At 34.7% G+C, this 22,263-nt stretch overlaps 2 protein-coding genes across 5 annotated transcripts in view; both read left to right on the top strand.

The window, feature by feature from the left end:
- LOC108037380 (hemicentin-2) overlaps positions 1-5,025 on the top strand; it is a 108,062-nt gene extending 103,037 nt beyond the window's left edge. For both annotated transcript variants that reach the window (XM_044460247.1, XM_044460248.1), the window contains one exon: positions 2,152-5,025. In XM_044460247.1, the coding sequence (XP_044316182.1) occupies positions 2,152-2,180 (29 nt within the window). In that variant the 3' untranslated portion in view covers positions 2,181-5,025. The remainder of the gene's footprint in view (positions 1-2,151) is intronic.
- LOC108042295 (protein cappuccino) overlaps positions 5,025-22,263 on the top strand; it is a 36,587-nt gene continuing 19,348 nt past the window's right edge. The window contains exons 1-3 of one of the 3 annotated variants that reach the window (XM_017120503.2): positions 5,025-5,309; positions 16,918-17,272; positions 21,471-21,812. In XM_017120503.2, coding sequence (XP_016975992.2) covers positions 5,127-5,309; positions 16,918-17,272; positions 21,471-21,812 — 880 coding nt within the window. In that variant the 5' untranslated portion in view covers positions 5,025-5,126. Of the gene's footprint in view, positions 5,310-14,301; positions 14,808-16,917; positions 17,273-21,470; positions 21,813-22,263 lie in introns of those variants that run through there. The other 2 variants (XM_017120501.2, XM_044460249.1) reach the window with 2 other exon arrangements.

The following is a 22,263-nucleotide window of genomic DNA, read 5'->3' as shown; positions in this document are numbered from 1 at the left end:
TTTATATGATTACAAGGATGAAATTGAGCTCCACTGCGATGCGAGTGCGTTAGGGTTTGGGGCTGTACTGTTTCAGAGAAAGGAAGACAAGAAGTTGCATCCGATTTTTTATTTTTCGAAAAGATCAACATCGACTGAAGCTAAATACCATAGCTTTGAATTAGAGACGTTAGCCATTATTTATGCGCTTAGAAGGTTTAGGATATATTTACAAGGGAAACGGTTCAAGATTGTTACAGATTGTAATTCTCTAACATTAACGTTGAATAAGATAGATTTAAACCCACGAATTGCAAGGTGGGCTTTAGAATTACAAGAATTCGATTATGAATTAAAACACAGGGCAGGAAAACAAATGCAGCATGTTGATGCACTTAGCAGATGTAATAATGTAATGATAATAGAGGCAAATACGTTTGAGAATAATTTGGTAATTTGTCAGTCAAGAGATAGTAAGGTACAAGAAATTAGGGAAATTTTAGAAAACGGAGAGCATAAGTGGTTTGAAATGAGGAACGGGGTTATATATAGAAAGAATAATAATAACAAGTTACTGTTTTATGTACCAAATAGAATGGAGGAACACGTGATGTATAAATATCATGACGAATTAGGTCACATTGGAAGGGATAAGATGTTAGATGCGATTAGTAAAAGTTATTGGTTCCCGGGCATGAAACAAAAGGTTTGTGATCACATTCAGAACTGTTTGAAGTGTATAGCTTTCTCTCCTAAATTAGGCAAAGGAGAGGGAGCGCTGCACAGTATCCCCAAAGGGAATAGACCATTTGATGTTATTCATATTGATCACTATGGGCCAGTAGATAATAGTAGAGTAAAAAAGCATATCTTAGTGGTAATAGATGCATTCACGAAGTTTGTTAGGCTTTATACAACAAAAACAACGAATACAAAAGAAGTTATGAGTGCTTTAACAGACTACTTTCGGTCATACAGCAGACCAAAGTGTATTATTTCGGATCGTGGGAGTTGTTTTACGTCAACGGATTTTACAAACTTTACCAAGGAAAGAAACATAAAGCACATTAAAATTGCTACAGGGTCACCACAGGCTAATGGGCAAGTTGAGCGAGTAAATAGGAGTTTGGGACCGATGATTGCAAAACTATCGGAACCAGAGAGAGGATTACATTGGGATGTAATTATTGAAAAAGTGGAGTACTCGTTAAACAATACACTTCATAGCAGCATCAAACAGCTTCCTAGTGAAACCTTATTTGGAATAGCTCAGAGAGGAGAAAATAGTGATGAATTAAAGGAAAAATTAGGAGAGGAAGAAAAGATTGAAGATAATAGACAAAATTTAGAACAGATTAGGCAGAACGCGGAAGAAAACCAAATAAAATCTCAAACAAAAAACGAAGCCTATTACAATGCGAAAAGGAAGATTAATACAGAATATAGAGAAGGAGATTATGTCATGGTAAAGAATTTTGATAGTACTGCAGGGGTTTCGAGAAAGCTTATACCGAAGCACAAAGGACCATACATTATTGGAAAAGTTTTAAGAAATGACAGATTTTTATTAAAGGACATCGACGGGTTTCAGCTATCTCGGAATCCATACCAAGGTGTTTGGAGCGCAAGTAATATTAGGCATTGGATAAAAGATGAAAATAAATCTTAATCAATTAAATAGAATAAAAATACTAATAATAAGACTGAAATTGTAAGAAAAAATTGTACAAAATTGTTAACTACTTCTAAGACTTAGCTTAAGATATGTTGTAACGCCGAGATAGTGGGCTATCTCAAAGCCAGGATGGCCGAGTTGTAACAGGCCAAGTATAATATATATAAGCTGGCCACATTATTAGAGCAGTGGCTATCTCTTTCAAGAGAGGTGCTATCCCTCTCTCTCAAGAGAACGCCAGAGAGAGCTGCCTGCGTGCAGCGAAGTCAGTCTCGATCGAACCAGAAAGTAAAGACAACGTGTGTGAGAGTTTAAATTAAAATAAAGAGACAAACTATTCCTGGTACACCTCTTATTTTTTCCACAAATTAATAGCTTAGTGGAACATCCCCCGCTCACACACGCATTAATTAATTTAAATTGCATATTTCACCATTATTTATTAATGAGCTTAAAACACACTAAACGCAAATCGATTTTTGTCTCTTTCGTTGCAGCGGATATTATACAGGATTTGGCAAATTAAACTAATTGCCAGTTAAGAGACAACAACCCGCAACAAAAATGGCAACCAAATACATTTTGACATAAGCATTAAAGTAAGTAAGTAGCAAATAAAAATAGAGAAACACATGCATAAAAAATTAAAATGTTTAGCTGTTTAAGTGGCGTGAAAATTGCTAACTATGCGAGTATAAAAAGCAAAACAAGAGAAAACTTGCCTATTTCGACCAAAAACCCAGAAAAAATGATGTAAATGTGAACTATATACTGAAATACATGAAAAGAGTAATAAGTAAAACACGAAAATGCTAGGAATCAATACAAGAATTTAAATTGACATTTAATTAGATCAGGCGAAACATGAAAATTAACATCGAAAGAAAAAAATATGTAAATTGTCTTCTGGAAAAAGTATTAACATGTATTTGTTTCTTTTTAAGTTATTGGCTTAATTATTTAAACAGTATTGTTGCTCAAAAAACTAGTATAGATCAATATAAGAATACTTTCCGAGGACTATTTTTTTCGATAAGAATAAATAAACTCATAAAAAGAACATTCGAATAATATTTCCAAAACAACCCCATTTGTACAAAAGTACAAATCGAATTTTTTATTTATGTTTAAATAATAATGTATTCTATACTTTTTGAACATGTGGCCAAAATATTGAGGTCCATGGCGACAAACTGCAAAAACACCGCCATAATATTCTGGTCAAATCATTGTTAAACCGACAGCCAAACACAAAAGCCACCTTTTGAGGTTTCTATGCTTTTTTTAGAGCCAGTTTGCAGAATATGGAAATTGTGTTCGTTTAAATCAAATAAAAGAGACAAAATGTTCATTTAATTGCTTTTCCAGCCAGTCGGCCAAAATAAGCATGACCAATAAAAATCAAACTTCGACACAATGCGAAAAAAGGGGAAAGGTTGGCAAAAGTTTTCGACTTCTCATTAGCTTTTGTCTCCATTGGGGCATTAAATTGGAACGAATATTTGTTTGCTCGGTTCGACTAATTGCGCTGCTAATTTCAATTGTTCGCATTGTCGGCGAGCAATAATAATGCAAAAATTGTAATTACAAATTAACAATTGGTCGTCTGGGTCCCTCGATGACCTAAAATTAGATTGTGTAAATTTGCAAATTAATTTGCCATTGCACAAAGCCCTCAGTGCCATTCAGTATTTGGCGAAATCAGAGCACACAATATAAATTTATTTACTTGTGCAATCTGTAAATAGTAGACATGGAGTCATTTAATTGCAACTGCCACCAACTTTAAAACTGAACGCTGCCAGTCAAAATTCCAAGTGTGTTGCATTTACATATAGGCTTACTACAAAATATTTACACAGCGACAAACAAAACCGCAGAATATTGAAGTTAAGATAGCAAAACTATCTGTTAGCGTAAAGAGAAAAATCTTTGAAATAAATCAATGATAGCCGAAAAAAAGAGTAATCCACACCCAAAAAATCGAATTCAATTTTGCGATAAGCTGCGATAAGTTTAAAAAAGATTTCTTATTCCAAAATTGAGTGAAAAGTTTAGTACGAACACTTTTTCAGTTGTTATTCACTTTTCGCCTTCATTCCTGAAAAGTGATTACAGAAAAATCATCAGCCAAACTTTCACAAAACTTTCTCCCGACTTGAGGGTGGAATGAAAATTTCATAAATATTGATTCGCATGCCTTTCTTTTTTCACTCTGACAGTAAATAAAATCGAACAAATTTGTAGCCATCAGAATGGGTTGTAAAAACATTTAGTTGTACAGATTTTTCTCTTGTTTTCAATTTAAAAACCAAACCCTTTAGCACTCAGTGATATAGCAAAGAAAACAAAAGGAAACACACAATATTTTATTGCACAGCAAAGCAAATAAAAAAGTGAGAAATATCTTTAATCCAATACTTGTTCAGCTCCGTTATGAAATATTCAAGTAATAAATCCACATAATTGAAGCATTTATTTTGATGTTTAGCAAACAAAAAACAGCGTAAAATATGAATGCAGAAAAAGAGAAATGCATCAGTATTTTTTGGGAATGTTTGCGCAACAATTTATGCATGGAAATTAAGTTAAATAAATGAACTTACATTTTTTAATAAAAGTTGCGCATACACAAATCACCCCCAGCAATAGAAATCAATTAAATGGATAATTAAATTTTAAGGACATTGTAAATACATAAACAGAGTAAACCAAAGAGTATAGGAAATCTATGTGAACAGAAGTTTAATTCGAAATATAATATGTTTAAAGTATGATCAATACAATTTAAAATATACTAAGTAAGAAATGGATTTTTGGAAGTCTTTGTGTGGCTCTGAGTAAGATATTAGTTGTAGATCTCAATTGCATAATTGCATTCACTGTATACTTTTAAGAATGTTAAGATTTGATTTCCCATTGTCCTTAAAACTATGTATTATACAAAATCAATGCTTTAGAATTTGTATTTATTGCCCAAACACACTCAGACCACATTCACATTTTTCCACTATCCATCTAGATATAAGCCAAAATATATTTGTAATCCAAAACCAAATGAGATCAAAATAGTCGATAAACCTATGTGTAAGTCTGCAATTTTGTTTAACAGTCCATTTGGTCAATGTCCGTTTTATAGTTTCCTCTCCAACTAAGTGTAAACTATTAAAAACTGTTCTCCAAATGAAAACTAAAACAACAGAAATGTACACGCCAGGCGTTTGTAACATTTTATTCACATTTTTATTGCGAAACCAAACAAATTAAACTAATTTTTACTGTACACCTAGACCGTAATGATATACGATATTATACAATGTAAAACAGAATATACGATTACTATAAAGTAAATAAAATGAAAATTAAACTAATCAGTTCGTCTACACCTTTTGATTGGGTTAGGCATACAAAATTCTGTCAAAATTTGTGTTTTTTGTTCTGTTTTTTTTTTGTCACTTATTTTTTGGTCAAAATGCTTGGTTACATACAAATAGCATATTTCGATACAGTTGTTCTGATCACAGCTCTAATATTGTTAGCCATTCTGCACTGGACCATTCCTGTTACAAGAAAGCCCAAAATATCAAGCACACCGAAAATCCCAATAAAAAGAGAAGTAAACAACAGAAGGCGGAAAAGCGTTACCACCATGCAGGTAAATTAAAAAATGTTTGCAATTGTTTTTACCATCTCTCCACTTTTTTTGGGGCGCACAATTAAGGTGGAAAAAGTTTGGGTTCGAAAGAGTGATGCTCTTTGAAGGGGCTTATTTGAGTACTAAATATTTGAAATATTAAAAATTAACACTTTCAAAGCATTTTAAAATAATAAAGGTAGTAACCCTAGCTAAAAACTGAGAATAATATTCTAAGATGTATAAACCCCTTTTTATGGATCTAAATTTCACTGCCATTTAGTAAAGGGTATTTTATCTGTTAAGGGACGTTGCATTGGCTTAAATTACTTTTAATTTTATTTTTTTTGACTGCTTGGCAACTCTGACCACCAATGTGTGCCTGCTTGCCTGTGTGCGTGTCAATCTGCGTATGTGTGAGTGTACGCTGCTGGCAAACCGCAAAATGGTGACATTGTGCAAATAAAAAACAATTTACGATAAACATCAAATTTCCACAAATTACCTTATATTTTACGTGAGTTGCGAAACAGATTGTAAAACACAAAAGCACACAAACCGAGGGAAAGTGAAAAAGAAAACCGCGATTCGCAGATTTTACACTGCGCTGAACACATTTTTTTTGTCATTGTTGGAAAAGTGGGGAGAAGGCTAAGGCGCCACTTTAAGCGTGCCTCACGCCTACACTTAAATTTCGAAATTTGCAATTATTTTTATTGCTTGCCATTTTGTTCGCCTCGTCTGCTTTTTCCAGTTTTTTTTTTCACCCCAAGGTGCAAAGGGTGGTTAAGGGGGGACCAGCGGAGTCGTAGGCCATTTCGAGGGCCCTTCATAAATTTCCACGACCCAGAAGGAAAAAAAAATATTCTTTGTACAGGGGAAATAAATATAAATGCTTGTTAAACATGTATGTTTGTGCACGAAATGCACAATAATATTTTCCAGAGCTGTGAAAGATTCACGGGAGAACACTATGATTTTAAAACTAAAATAAATAATATTTATTAGCTTCCGAAATTTCAATTTAGGTTTAAATTTAAAGCCAACATGTTAGCAAATATATAAAATATCATTTGATATGTACAGAAATGTCTCTTGATTAAATTAATTTTTCCTAGTCATTCTAAAAAGACAACTTATCCACATTTTTCAAATCGCTCTTAAAATTAAAATAAATTAAATAAACGTTAAATATCTCGCAGTATATCATAATAATAGGCATATTATTAATTTTGTTTTCTCAAATCAGCTATAACAAATTATAAATAATTTGTTTTGACATTCGAGCAAGAACTAATGACTAGTGCAGTTTTAATATTTCAAAAAACAAAGTTAAGTATTCAAAAAATTTAAGCTAAGCCCTGCAAAATCTTTCCTTTCTAACCCGTATAATCACATTCACTCCGAGGTTTCCAAGGCAAAAGTGCACTCGGGTTGACATTTCTTGGTCAGAAGGAGGCGCCCTCTTGGCCCCGTTTTCCATTCCGGATAACCCCTGCCTCGCATTCCGGAAAACCCATACCTGGCCCCCTAATTGATGTCGCCAGGTGTCGTCGCACCCTCATAAACACGGCTCAACGGCGAAAACACAAGAAATCCAGAAGAGCCAGTTCAATGGCCGAATTGTTGGCCACAGGGCCAATAATTAGGAGTGTCTTTAAGCCAGGGCTAAAAAATGATAAGCGGGCTAGGAAAGTAGACAGCGAACATGGCCAACTCAAATAGACAGAGGGGAAAACTTGGCCTTGGCTGTGTTGACTTGCTGGCCAATGTAATTAGAGAGCATTAGGATTACCCCGACTCTTCACAAAGACAGGATAACGAAGGGCTACACAAAGAGAAAAATACTCTTAAATAATTCAGTTCAGATTATCAGTTTATTTCAATCAAGCTAAGAGTTATGAAATCACTTAATTAGTTTATGTTTTTGGAAGAACCGCTTGCGTGACTACAATTTGTGATGTACTGAAATTTTAGATTTAATTTTTTTATACTTTTTTTGATCAAATGTTTATTTCAACTATTAAGAGTTAACAAGCCATTAAAAGTGTTGAATTAAAAATTATATTTAATTATATTTAAATTTATTTTTTTCCGTGCAACAAAAAAGACACGAAAAGGCAACAAAAACTTGGCCAAGGGCAAAATAGGAAGAGCAGAAATTGTGGTAAACTTTTTGCTGTTTTGGCGTAAGCAAAAATAAATCAATTTCTCGGTGCGTACAATTGTAAGATAGTAGATAGGACAGCGTCCATAACGACAGGACCAACCAACAGGACAAATCCGAGGACCAGAGAGTCATGTCAATGGCCCGCGGCTCTTGAGGAATGGAAATTTTGGTAGACGCCCGCATTTCTTTTTCGAATATTCAAATACAAAAAACCCAACAAAATCTGGGATAACATTTACACGGCGCATGAAATGCGACTTATCCTTGGGACCTTGTTGATTGCATTGAGAACTCAGCTTGTTTTTATTTTTGTCCTGAGGGTTTTACTTAATGATTGAGTCAGGTTTAAAAAAATACACTGATGTGTGCAAAAAATAGTGAATTTAATATCTCCCAGCACAAAATAGCAAATTGTTCATTTTCATAGGCTAAAATGAAATTGTACCTTGTTGTGAAGGGTTCAGTTATATTAAAATGAATATAATCAAAAATATGTGTGGGTATAGCTTTATTACTCTCAGAATTTGTACGAATTTTAACTACACATATAAGCCATTAAGCATTATTTTAGAATATATAACATTTTCACCCAAATGTTTTGTGTTGACACTTTTCTCAATTTAATTAAACGAGAACCAAAAAATAAATCAAACTAGTAAAGGATTTTACTTAGTTTCGATTCAATTTTTAAAACTGGAAACTAATTACATGTATGCATGTCTTGAACAGATACAGATACCTAATTTGAATGCCATTGAAGAGGGTGAAATGTAGTTAACTTTTCAGGGTTTTCAGTTCCCTTCTTTAACCCTCCGTAAACCCTTTCCCCGCCATTGGTTCTTATTCCCCGGGTACTTGTCGCTATTTCTGCTGTTCCTGCTGTTGCGTCGCATTCTCATTGACAAGTTTAATTGATGGGCGTCAGCGTCAGCTTTTGGCTTCAGTTCGATGGAGTTTGGGGGAAAGGCCATGGCCAAGACACCATCTCTACCTCCTAACCTCCTAACTACCCCAAACACGTCCTCCCCCCTTGTACAGTACACCCTCGATTACCGGAATGGCGACGCGACAAAACCGCAGAATCTAATTTGGCACAAACCACCAAAGCAATTAAAGTTGCAGCACTGCAAACGGTGTCCAATGTGAATGCTCCCGTTCTGTCTGTCTCTTTTTCCCCCCAGTGAGTGTGTGTGTGTGGGTGTAGGGGTGTGTGTGAGTAGGGTAGGGGAGGGGTGTGTGCCTTCCTTTGTCGGTGAAGTGTCATTGCAGGCGAGTCAGAACAAATGGCTAGAAGTCTATTTTATTTTTAAAATTATATAAAATGGAATAAATTTAAGAAAATAATTTCCCATAAATTAGGCTTAAAATATACATGAAATATTTATAGGTAAATAAATGTATTATTTCAGCTTAGAAAAATAAATGTTAGATTTAAGGGAATGGTAAGAAGTGTTTACAGGTTAATAACATATAGGATAATAAAGCTATTAATCTTCAAAGGAAAAAAATGCAAACAGATTACATATAATTTAACATAATTAGATTTCTTTTAAAATGATCGATGTTTAAACCTTTTTTACGATTGTTTGTTTTTTCACAGTTGAAATTAACTCAAAGCAAATAAAAATTAGACAAACATGTATCTACAAAATGTCCAAAATTTGTTTTTGGCTCCAACCAGGATGAATTTCGGTAACCTGTCTCTGGCGTTTTTGGGCTAACATGTGGTTGTGGTGGCTGGTGGATTGGGTGGCAGGACAATAATTTAAAATAATTTTCATTTCATCGCAGCACGGACATATTTTTCCTGGTCAAAGTTTTGCGTTGATTTTCGTAGGTTCCCAAAAGTGGTCTCTGCCAAATTGCGGTTGCATTTCTGCTGATTTTTCGGGGCACATGCAATTTCAGTTTTTGAAAGTCAATTTTGTAGTGCTGAGGGATACAGTTTCGTTTTGCATTCAAGGTTTGCTTTAACGATTAGAAACGAATCGCTGGACAGCCAGCGGCCACGCCCCCAGAATCCCAAGGATTGTTAAAGGGGGCGTGGGTTTTGATTTTGAAGCAGCAAAATTTAAAACGATTTGGTTTAAACTTAACTACATTCGTACTACAACTTAATCTATTTTTTTATATTTGTGATTTTAAATATTATGTGGTCAGAGTTTTAGATTTTAAACAAATTATGGTGTATGTTTCTATATAGTCTTTTTTCACCTCTGCGATCTCCGCATGGGAAATAGTACGCCGCGCGTAACAACGACTGCAATCGTGTCGTAATTCTGTTTTCGAATGCATTAATCTGACGTGCTCCAATTTTCCTCCTCTTTATCTTTCCTGCTAATACCGACTGCACGCAAAACACGCTTTTCATTAGGCTCTCAATCCGCCGGCCATTTGGCTCCGCCGCCCACATTTTTGACCCCCTTTTAGTCAATTCCGTGCAATTTCACGCTATCATCTCTAGGGCAAATGCCGCCAGTGCTCTTGAGCGTCATTGAAACACAATAACAAAAATTGTTTAAGAAATTAAGTTTTATGAGGAAATTTTTTAGAACTACACATTTTATAAGTTGTTTTAATTTTAAATTACAATTCGAGTACTTAACCCTATTAAAAATAGTGAACAAAACAAAAAAATATTTAGTTTTAAATAAAACTGCAAGTATAATAAAAATAACTACTAAATTACATTTTATCTGCTCAACCAAAGCATTCAACGAACCAACTAAAAAGTTAAGCGTGGAGAATAAAAATAATCGCTCCAAATAAATTTAAAATGTCAATTTTGTCAGTGTACTGACATCACAGCCATATCCCAATCGCTGGCGTTTTCTCGTTGTCGCATTGCTTTTTATTGACCATAACTGACTTTGTCATTGCATTTAAGCTGGGCGAAAGGGGATCCAGAAAGGGGGCGTCTTAGGTGCCCCTGGAGCGTATTGGATGCGCCGGCCAGCAGATGATGATTGTTGTTGCCGTTTCCAGCGCCATTGTTGCATTTTGTGCTTAGCTCAGACGTTGCTCATACGCCCTGTTGCGGCGACATTTTGCGCACTGCCAGAAAGCGCAGTTTGAGCAACATAGTTTTGGCCAATGCACCTGCGTATAGCTTGCAGGGACGTACGAAAGGGGTATTATAAACTATTCAATAAATTGAGCATTCGGTTTATTTGGGAACGGCTTTATTTAATGTACATGTTAAAAAGTATATATATTCTTCATAGTAAAGTAAGCTGAAAAATGTTGTTTTGTAATTTATATAATTTCTAAAAAAAAATCGGCGTTCTAGAGGTATTATTTAAGATATTTGAGAAACGGAATTAGGCAACGTCAGTTTAGTTCGAAATATTGTTTGGGCATAATGGGTTTGAAATGGGATTATAGAGAAACAGGTATTTGATAGTCGTGATACTTGCATATAGCGTAAATTTTTGTTTTTTGTATGTCATCCGAAATTTTATTTAACATTTTAAATCAACATAAATCAAAAATTTAAAAAATTTACATTGCTCTTTGTCTCTCTCTTTGTACAATAAAATATTAACTCTGCGATTTAATTGGATATTTCTAAATTTGGTTTTCCTGACAAAAAAAATGGAGAAATAATAAGGAATTTAAATCATTTCTTTGGATATTTTACAACAGAAAAACAACAATTAAAAATGTTTAAAAACCAAAATAAATATATATAATTAATTAAAACATTATTGGAAAGTATATTTTAATAAACCCCGAACCCCTTTAAGTGGCGCCCCTATATATCTCGATTTTGTGGACCAGTTTGCTGGCGGGTTTGGCTTTGCCTTTTGGCACTAAACTTGTGCGTCAACGACACAAGTTGCCTTCAAGTTTAGCTTTGATGATTCTGTTACCTGCAACTCCTGTCTCCGCCGACTTTTTCCATATCCTTCGGGTGTATCTTTTGTTGGCTGTGTGTGTGCTAGTGGATCTGTGTGTCCCCAGCGTCTGGCAATTTGTCAAACAATGTGTCAAAATGCATTCCCAGGGCCTCCGCACACCGAAGATGTCGTGTAAAATTAATTAAAATCCAAGACAGTCCCAAAACCCCAGATTCAAGTTGCAACATTTCAAGGAGCGAACTTTGCGTGGCACATTTCCCATTCCCCAGCATGCATTAAGTCCAATTAAATTGGGAAATCTTTCATGAGCTAATTAAAAAGGCTTTGCCGCAGTTGCGCTTCTGCCTTCGTTAGTGTAGCAAATCGCATCTGAGTCGGCTAATGAGTTACGAAATGCATAAATCTAATCCGATTGCGAGAACGTGACCCCGGCAACGTATGTCCAGTTGTCCAGTTGTCATGCTGTCCATCTATCCATTTGTAATTCCGTCCATTTCTCCATTTGTCCATCAGTAAGTCCGTTTCTTATCAGTGCCAGGCGGCAATAAACGGCTTATCAGCTGAGCAGCAGCACCAACAACTGCGATATAAAGTACACAGAAAAAAACAGATCCAATACTGAATATATATCTGTCCACTCTCCTTCTCGCTCCCTCTTAAACTCTTAATACGGTTTTTCCATAGTAATATTTGCAAGTCCGGAATTCGTTTACCTTTTTTGTTCATGTCTTAAAATTATATTGCGATACTGTAAACATATGTTATTTTATATTACACTTACAAATATTATATTGATTCTCTGGTCCAAATTATTCAAAAAATTATTATTTTTTATTTTTCTCTGTGCAGCTTTTTTTGCAACAACAATAACTTAATTCACACACATGCTCATGACCCACAAAAACAAACAGAAAAATGTGCGAAAAGCCGCAAAAAATTAACGCCTGAACGAAAGAAAACGAAATACCATAAAAAATAAATGCGAAGATAAAGAGTAATACGACTTAAGCCCTAACCAAAAATGGGTATGATAAATTATTAGAATTTGATAATGTTATTCTGTAGAAAATAACACCGAATTTTCGTCAATTAATTAATTGTTTCGGGGAAAAAAAGTTTTATAAATTTATTGCTTAATTTTTAAATTTACCCGCAAATCAAAAAGTATTTTTCTAAATATGTTAACTTTGTGTAATTTGTCATTTCAAATAAGTTTACATTTTTTAAAGTACAAATATGCACTGATAATCAAATCATATTTAAAATTCCTAAACCTTGTTTTAGACCTAATTGTCCGAAAAATTGAAAATGTTTTAGTTATTTATGTCTTAATTATAAAATGTAAGTTTAAAAGGGAGAAATATTTAATGTTATATTTTATTAATTATCTGCTCAGCCATCTTTGAAATTACTCATTATCCATTCGCTTTTACAAGCGATAACAGCCTATTTATATATTTTTTATCCATGTGCAAACATAAGAAAATCGCAATAAAGTTGACCAACACCAAAACCATTACGAACAAACAACAAAATAAGTACCATTCGAAATGTTACATCATCGTTTGCGCAGTGGGAACTCCTCCTCGTTTAAATTCCCCTCCTTAGTCGTTCATTCAAGCCGAGCTAAACATTTTATTGTCGCTTTTATAAATGAGTAAATAGAATTGTATTTTTATGTATGCAAAGTCCGTTTATTCGCACTGCCCAAAGGTTGAAAAGAGAGTGGCGATATAAAAATAAGAGGTGGGCTTGATAAGCGTTACAACACTGCCAAAAATGTGAACGAACTCTCTTAAAATTGTGTTTATCTATGCCCTTCTAACTTATACTTACTAAAATAAATGTAAAAAAATGTGTTATTGTTATTCTGCAATGCCTTAACGAAATATATTTGTAATAAATAATAAGTAAAAATAAACTCATTGAATTATGCTAACTGTAATGCAAATAGTATTAAATTAGAATGATGATGATATGGAATGAATGGACATCCTAGGCTTTTTTTTTCTGTGTAGACCACGGATAAACCGCAGCGACAGAAGCCGGGCTATCGATGCTCAAAGCCCCTCACAGAAGCTTGCCCGGAAAAGCTCATAAAATCACAATTGCAATTGCCCGGGGACCAGCCGCATTTGTATTTGTGGGGCTCCACTGTTGTACGTCCGTGTGTGTCGGTTGATTGTGCCTGGACAATGACTCATGGCGAGTGCCCCGATATCGTGGCCCCGAAATGAAGTCCCCAATTCCCGGCGATGCTAATGAGCCATCCGATTCGATTTGCCTGACCGAGATGTGAGCTACAATTAAAGGGTATCTCTATCGGAATCGCAATCTCTAATGGAGAGTGACTGACGCTGCTCTTAAATCTATATAGCTACGAAGAGGTATGGCTTTTGGATTTTGGTTAGCACCAATTATTTATAGCCTAGGCTTCCACCTTTGAATCTATCAATTTAAATTTCCCTAATTTTAACGCTCTACTTAATTCAAAAAAAAAAACATATAATGTTGATAATTATTTGTATAATTAATATTTATAGCCTAGGTTATCAAAGGCATTATCATACTTTGAATCTATAAATTTTAACTTCCCTAATTTTAAGACTCTACTTAATTCTAAAAAACCATACAATGTTAATAATTATTTTTTGAACGCAATATATTTATCAAAAATGTGTAACGAGTTCTTCTATAAGCTCTCACTTCAAATTGTATGCTAATGGTATTATTTATACAACTTAAAATTTTTAAAATCTAACTTACAATCTGGGCAGGGTATTTAAAAGTCGGAATTATCCGCAACCTTTGCCAAAAACCGAAAAGTAATAAACAAACTCATAACGCTGGCGCTCAGCTGTTATCAGGCCGAGTTCTCCGGATTTCTCCCCCAATTGCCGTGGGTTCTCCGACTTTTCTCTCTCGGGGAGAGAGGTTCTCGGCTTTCGATGGAGCTTCCAGTCAGTGTGCCATCGATTTTTCCCGCTGGTGCTTCGTGTTTCTCCTGCATTTTTGTTGTCCTAGGACCGTGAGTCAGCTGATTTGCACTCGGTTTTCTATTCGGCTGCCGATTTGTTGTGACACTTCATCTGACGGCTGCAGTTGCATTTTCAGCTTTTCCTGCTCCTTGCAATTAAATAGTGAATATAATTGTTTATTGTGCGCTGGCCATGAGCCAAAGAAAAGGCAGAAATGCTAAGCGGAAACGGATATTGCCAGATCCCAAAACTAATCAGCGAAATTCCAAGTGAAACCAAAGTGCGGAAATAGAAAACCTCACGAACCTGACACATTAGCACAAAAAAAAGCAGTGGAGGAGCCCCCGCAACACAATCAAAATAGAAATAAAGAAAGAAAAAGAGTGAAAGAGCGAAATTTAAGTTTGCCGCGCCCGAAAAGAAAAAAGAAAAGCAGATTTGTCCAACAAATTGCACCGGAAAAAAGAGAGGGAAAATCACTGGGAGTGCGCTCCCTTTTCAACTAGTGGGTGTGAGTTTTAGATGCGTAAGCTTTTGCTTACGTTTATATACATACTTATATATATATGTATTCTTGTGTGCTTTACTTTCGCTTTCATTTCACACAAATTGCACAAAATTGCGCTTTTGACACAATTAAGAAAATGTGTTTCACGTGCTTTCTTTTGGAAAGGCCTCTTTTCACTGCCTCAACCACTCATCCCCTCTCCCCTCTCCGCACTTCAAGTTTTTATTTTCTTCATAATTGAATACTGATTTGTGTGAAGGACACCAAGCATTCAAGAGAAGGTAAAAAAATCTCTCCTAAACACTTTTTATATTTAAAAATATCAATTTATACAGCAAATATTTAATAAATTATTTATAAATATTTAAGAAATTAATGTTTTTGATGAACAAATTTAAAAAAAAAAAATTTTTTATTAAGTAATATGATTTTGTTTTTAAATTTTATTTAAAAGTATTTAAAGTATAGACAATATTTTAATAACAGAAATCCATTAAAGGGTGTTTATGCTCCCGCTCCTCATTATTCCAAAGTGAAAAGGACCACCAATAAGGAACAAGAAACTGAAAATGAGTCACGTGGGCGGACAACAGCAAGCAATTTATTGCCGCCAATTAATTTTGAACACCTCTCCCTTTCTCCGACGAGTCTTTCAATTAGTCCACCATTTTTCGAGGCCTAATAAAAACAAGGTGGCTTCTACAGCTCCGACCAATAAAAAATTTCCTAATTTGTTTTTATTGTGATTTATGAGAGAGCCGTGAGTTCCCAGAATACTTTGTCCCTTCCGCTCTTGAAATTCCATTCATTTTTCTCTCTCTGTAATTAATAAAAGTTGAAAATTTGTATGGGAGTGCGAAATATTAAGTCATTGAACTTGATTGATAGATAGCCCGCAATATCAAGGTGATTTTATCGGTTGTAAGATAACCAACAAAAGTCAACAAAAGTGTTTGGGCTCAGATAAGAAAAAATCTCGGGTGGAAACGGAATAAGTTTAAGAAATAAAGATAAGTAGTTATGGGTGGAGCAAACATCAAATTAAAAATAGGTAGTACCATTTATTATATGTAGTTTTGTCATATATTAATGGAAAACTTTTAAAAAACTTCAACAATTCATCCTTCATAACCAAAATATTTGAGTAAATTTACCACAAATAGAATTCAATTTTTTAATGCTGAAAATAATTTCGCAAGCCTTGAAATCGAAAACTTTTGCAGAAATGCAAATAGATTTCAATACAACTTTCCTTTAACCGACTACCTGACAGATGTCTAACAATGGCTATCCCCCGTCCTTTTGTCGACTAAACCAAAATCTCTCTTTAATGATCATTACCGATGGAAAATTTCTCGCCCAAACTAGCTTAAAAGTAAAAGTTCAATTTGCAGTTGAGGGGGTAAGATGAGGGAACGAAGGAAGAACAACGATTTCTCATTCTGATGCAGCTGCAATTTCAATAGCCCCGGGTTCTCGACTATTGACACACAGCAACAGAACCGCTCCCACCAAAATGAACTTGCCTTTAGAAATCAAACAAAGTAAAGTAGCAACTTTTGTCAACCATCGTAGACCCCTTCAGCTACCTATGCAACTAATTCATTTCATATTTTTGAAACATTTCTGCACACAAAAGTTTGTACCTTTCGACAGAAAAAAGTAGAAGCAAAATTAGTTGATTGGTTAAACGAGTTTCAAATGCGCTAAAATAGCCATTTTTAATTAAAAGTGTTTTTTAAAAATAAGTATATAATCAATTAAATATATTGTTATCGTCAAAGTGATTACATACAATTTTATAAATATATTTTAATTAAAATGTAACTTATTTCCTAGGCTTTTTTAGATTATAAATAATTATTTTTACCGATTCCATGGCATTCCCCTGAATTTAAACTTTAAATTCCCTTTATTTAACATTATATAAGCCAACAACACGTTGACTAAATCGTAATCGTAATAAAGAATTTTAAAGAAATATATTTTGGCGAATACATTCACGAAACCCACGTTTTATGGAGTAAAAGTGTATAAATTGTTGAAAATCCGAAGCAAACAATGCGACTGATTGAAAAGTTTTTTAATTGATTTTTGTAAACTTCTTTTGCAGCACAACCACAACAACTGCAGCAAAAACATGGGAAATTCGCAAAATCGGTCGGCGAGCACCGATGAAAAGTCACCGCCAGGTGGCGCCAGTGCATTGCGGATGGGGGTAGGCGGCGGCGGTTCCGAGTGCCGAGTGGGCGGGGCCATGGTGGAGAGACGAAACAGCCGAGTTCGCGTCCTCAGCCGTTTGATGGGACAAAAACGGATTCGCGAAGCATTCCTACACTCGCCGAAAACGGGATCGAGCTTGGAGGTCAATTTGGGCGGCGGTGGCGACGGAAGCGGCGATTGGACCACAGCGGAAACGGAAGTGGAGCATGGACAATTGGATGCCAGCGCAGAACAAATAGATTTTCGTAAGTCAATTCCCAAGTTTCCCATAGCAGTGCACAGAGAAAAGATTGGTCAATAATTTCAAAAGGATTTATTGTGTTTCAATACTTTTTATGTAGTCTCACAGAATAAAATTAAAACTATATAATATTTATAAAAATGTTATATCTGGTAAAATATTCTTAACTAGTTTTCAACCGAAAATAAGACTGAAATTTATGTAATACAATTTTAAAGGATATATTGCAATAAAATGTACAAGCTCTAGATGAATTATTTCTCTGTGCACCCATGTTTTGTTGTTGCTATTTATATTGTTGATTCCTTGTTAAGAACTTTACTTTATTTGTTGTTGTAACTTTAGATGTTATTGTTGGTGTGCATCAAATTCAGTTTGTCAGGTTTTTTCTATTCCAAAAAAAAACTCTTTTTTCTCCTTGCATTTTTCAATATACCAACTTTATTTTTTACCTCTATTGTTGCTTTGGAATTTTTCTACTTTTATTTTTTACTTGTTGTTCAGGGACTTTTGTTTTAATATAGAACTCTACAGCTTCAGACAACAGTGCGTCTCAGTGCTGTAAGGATAGTTGTCAACAACAAGTGACATGTGGTAACCAACCACGTTGACAACATTTTTATTCAATAGGAAAACCAATATGACAGCAATTAAATTTGTCATTGTGGTGTGAAGGAAATAATTGACAGTTAAATGGATAATTGTTTCCAATCGCCAATTGCCACAATTGTCTTAATTATCAACTATATTTTCTATACTTTATGGGTCCTTTTAATTGATACCAGTATATTATTTTTATTCATAACATATTGTTATACATTTGCATACATTTTTTGACAGTAATTTTTAGCTAAATGGGCTTAGAATTTTATTTGACATTTTGGCAAAAATGTAGTATTGAGCCATCATATCTACTAACTTTAAAATAATGAAACGGACTGTACATCAAACTCTCTTCAACTCGACTTTATTGCAATTTAAGCGGAGTTTAAATAAGAATTTTTTTGGGAAACTTTTACAACTACAAAAAAGCGAACAAAAAATAAACTTTTCATTGAAGTTTTTTATGAAATTTTCTACCCTTCATTTTTCTCCCCCTTTTCCACAGAGCTTGACTTTTCCCAATTTTTCAGCTTTCCCCCGTTGTTATATTTGTTGTTGTTGTGGCACCTTCTTCTGTTGCAAACACTTCCCCTTTCCCTATTTCCCCTTCTCTCATCGAAGCCAAAAACTCAAGTTTTTCGGCTGCCTGTAACTTATTGGCATTTTGCCCTGGCCAAATAATATTTTTTAGTTAGTGCGCTCTTGTTTTGCTCTCTCATTTTTTGGCAAAGTGAAATCAAAAATTTATAGATTTTAGTTATTCATGTGAAATCTTTAAGATGCCCCCTTTAAAAATATTAAGCCAAGCACCAAACACACACACAAAAACAAAAACAGAAGCTCAAAGGCACGTTCGCCATCATAACTCAGCAACTGGGAAACTGAAAAGTGAAAAAATAAACAACAAAAAAACCGAGAAACACAAAACAGAACCCAAAATACTGGGCGATGGAACGGAGACCCACTTCAAAAACTCACGACTGTCTATTAAGAGCCATAAGAAAAACGCGTCGAGTTCAAAAGCTGCAGGCGTCTCGTACAACCAGAAAAAAAAGGAAAAACAAACGTTGAAAAAATCACTCAAAGCTGAAAAATATTTCGATGGAGGGAAAAGGGTTAAGACCCACGAAACAGAACTCTTAATGCTCTTGTTGGTGATGAAAATAGTTTCGAATGGCGGGAATACAATAAATTATTATCAATTTGCTAAATATGGTTTTGAAACGGGATTGAGTTTCTTGGTGAAATGGTACACCTTGATTAAATTAATTGGCAACAAATTTATGGTAACATATAAGAATCTAATTAAATTAAAATTAATTTTAAGATGGGATTTGTATGTTGATTTTGGATATTTAAAATCGAGTTAATAAAAAGTTTTATCATGTTTACCTTGTTGTTAGCCTAATTAATTTTGTCTACAAAATAAAAAATATATATAAAGAATAGCTTGGTGTTAGTTTAGTTTCAAAATCATAGAAAGGCTTTAAAGTATCTTAATTAATTGACTTAGTTTTTTGCCAATCTTTTTCAAAAGAAACCTGATATATGATTTTTAATCTTTTTGATTAACAAGACTAAACTTAATTACCAAATTGTTTACCCAAGCCTTATTGAATATTTATGGTACCTTAAACACTCTTTGATTATAAAATATAGTCAAATTTAAGGCAAGATAGCTAGGCAAACGTTTTCCATCGGTTTTTTAGCAAGTTCTCTATTCTGGGCTTCTATTTTTACGCGGGCTTTTACAAAGATGCGAAAAACGCGTTCAAGGCTGAGGCGCATATCAAAAAGCAATTCAGAAGCGAAAAGAGATGCTCCATCATACCCACTGCCCCACTGAAAACACCTCCTCCCGCCATCGAATGCAAGAAGCTTTTTGGCATTGCAGCGGGGCAAAGCCTAAAATCAAATCAACGAAAAATCCTAAACGTGCCGCGTCGAGGGAAACCGGAGGGGGGATGAGGGGTACAGGGAGCTTTCCATATCAAAAATTCCCTTTTAGCCCAGAGAGATGATATAGCCGTAGCCCCCGAAACCCCCCAGCGCGATTTTCCCTTTCATTCACTCGTACGCACCCAGCTGTTTTGGGGCCTTTTTCAATGCATAAATTCATAATTCATGGGGCCAAGAAAGGAGCGCCGGAAGGAGGTGCGGAATGGGGCGGGAAACTCCCTACAAATCGCATCAGGCTCAAGGAATAAAGATCCATCATTCAATCTTGATCGACTGCAATGAGTACCGTAGAAACTGATAGCATGATTAAATATATTACGCTTATGACAAGCGACAGCATTTGAAGGAAGAGAATTATAATCTTAATAATTACCATCAAAATTTTGTGAAATAAAGTATAGTAAAATTAGAGTCCGCAGTGGTTCTAATAAATTTTGTTTATTAAAAACCATTTTTAATTTTTAGACCTTGGTAACTGATTTTCAATTTAATTAAGTCCCTGCATATTTATAGTAAAATAATTTGTTTGTGATATAAATACTACTGTTGAGCATAATTTGATGAACTGCCAAAAATCATGGCTCTGGCTCCCGATTTTCCCCTATCCCTGAAAAGCAAACACATCCGCAAACTCTGCAAACGAAACCAAATACCCTAGAGCAGATGGGGAACCATGAAAAACCGGGGGAATTTTAGGGGAAATGGCTGGATTTTTCCTCGTTCGTTGAGTTTTGGCTTAGGACTTTTTTGTTGGGGGAACTGCAGCCTTTGGCGGAGTTAAAGCAACGTGCTCAATTAAGCACCCACACCCACGGATACCCACTAACACCGACACAATAATACCCACACATCTATGGGCACATTACGGTGGAAAAGTTTTTTGGCATGGCACGTGGCTGGCCGCTAATATTTATGGCAATTAGTTTTAATAGTTTTGCTTGTACAGTTCCATGTAAAGTTGAAAACTCACTCATCTAGCATCCTTTTTGCCCGTCTATGTGTGTAGTTTTAACAACTGCTTAATGTTGTTTACAACTTGTTTATAGTATTGCAATAATTGACCATTTCAAATACTAAACAATCAAATCCAAAATTGGTTTTGCGTACTTTTGGGAGCACTTAATGAAATATACCATAACTGAAGGTCGAATGTAAAAAGGATTACTAAACTGAAAACAATGATTACAGTACATAAGTACTTAATGGCATTTTTGTAACATTAATACAAATTATGTATTTAAAAATTTATTTAATACTCCAAAGTTTCCGCCTTATCTAATTTTTTGTATATACCTTAATTTAAGCAATTTATTCCTAGTAGCATTTATCGGAATTGTCAGTTTTTTGTACATTTTCTCGAAAACTATACAAAATTCAAAAAAATGCATTAAAATCAGTGTCCACAAAAGCCATGAACCTAAGGGAAGATAAAGAATGCTTCGATATCTTAAAAACCTAACATTCTGCTTGCCTCTCAGCAACTTTTTTCATCCAGCCAAAAAACAGAATAGTAGAAAGTGAAATTCTTTTTTTGAAAAAGGCTTTGCAATGAAAAACTATATGGTATCAAATATAACAATACAAGAATTGAAAATTGCTGCAGCCCAAAAGTATGCAAAATGAATTCCTTATTTGTAAAGCGCCTGCGAAACCACCGAGATTGAAAAAACAACTGCAACTACAAACTGAAAATGTGGATCGCTGCAGCTTAAGCCAACTTTGCCAACTTTCGATTCAACACAAAAAAATTGAAGACGAAGATGAATCATTGGGTATTTTATCGAAAGAGGAACAACAAGTTTACGAAACTCCCCCAACGACCAAGCAACCTCGAAAAAGAAGAATAGCACCACAACCTCCACCGAAACCCCAACCCAGAAAAAATCGGGCAGAAAAAGTCTCCAATGATGACCACTGTGCGTTCATTGAGCAGCTTTTTGCAGAAACAACTCAAGCAACAGCAACAACTACAGTGGTTGCGGGTAAGCTCAACGTTGGTAAAATCCCTTTTTCGAGTTTTGCCTCCGAAGTCGCTGTCTTGCTAATGAGTACTTTCAATATATTGGGTATGCTGAACTTGTGGAGCGGTTTGTCTACAAGAGTATGAAAGGCTTACTATAATATGTTTATAAACTATTTTACATAATAATAATAATAATAAATGATCATAATAACTGTAGATAATTTTAGTTTTTTAGCTAATTATCTCTGTAATCCTCAAAGTAATAAATATAATATTGTAAAATTTGTTGCAATAAAATATTTAATTATATCAATTAATCAGTTTTCATAGGTATAATCTCCTTCACATTTCTGCTTAAACCAAACATTTTTTTAGTCATTATTATTTAGGTAGCTTTACTGTCGATCATATCTCCTATGATCTTTTTCACGTTTCTGCTCTGCTTTCGTTTCATGTAACTCGAGCTTAAG

The sequence above is a fragment of the Drosophila rhopaloa genome, unplaced genomic scaffold, assembly GCF_018152115.1.
Source record: "Drosophila rhopaloa isolate 14029-0021.01 unplaced genomic scaffold, ASM1815211v1 contig_2, whole genome shotgun sequence".
NCBI classification, from domain to species: domain Eukaryota; kingdom Metazoa; phylum Arthropoda; class Insecta; order Diptera; family Drosophilidae; genus Drosophila; species Drosophila rhopaloa.
The sequence above is the reverse complement of the archived record's forward strand: the minus strand, read 5'-3'. Positions and strand labels throughout refer to the sequence as shown.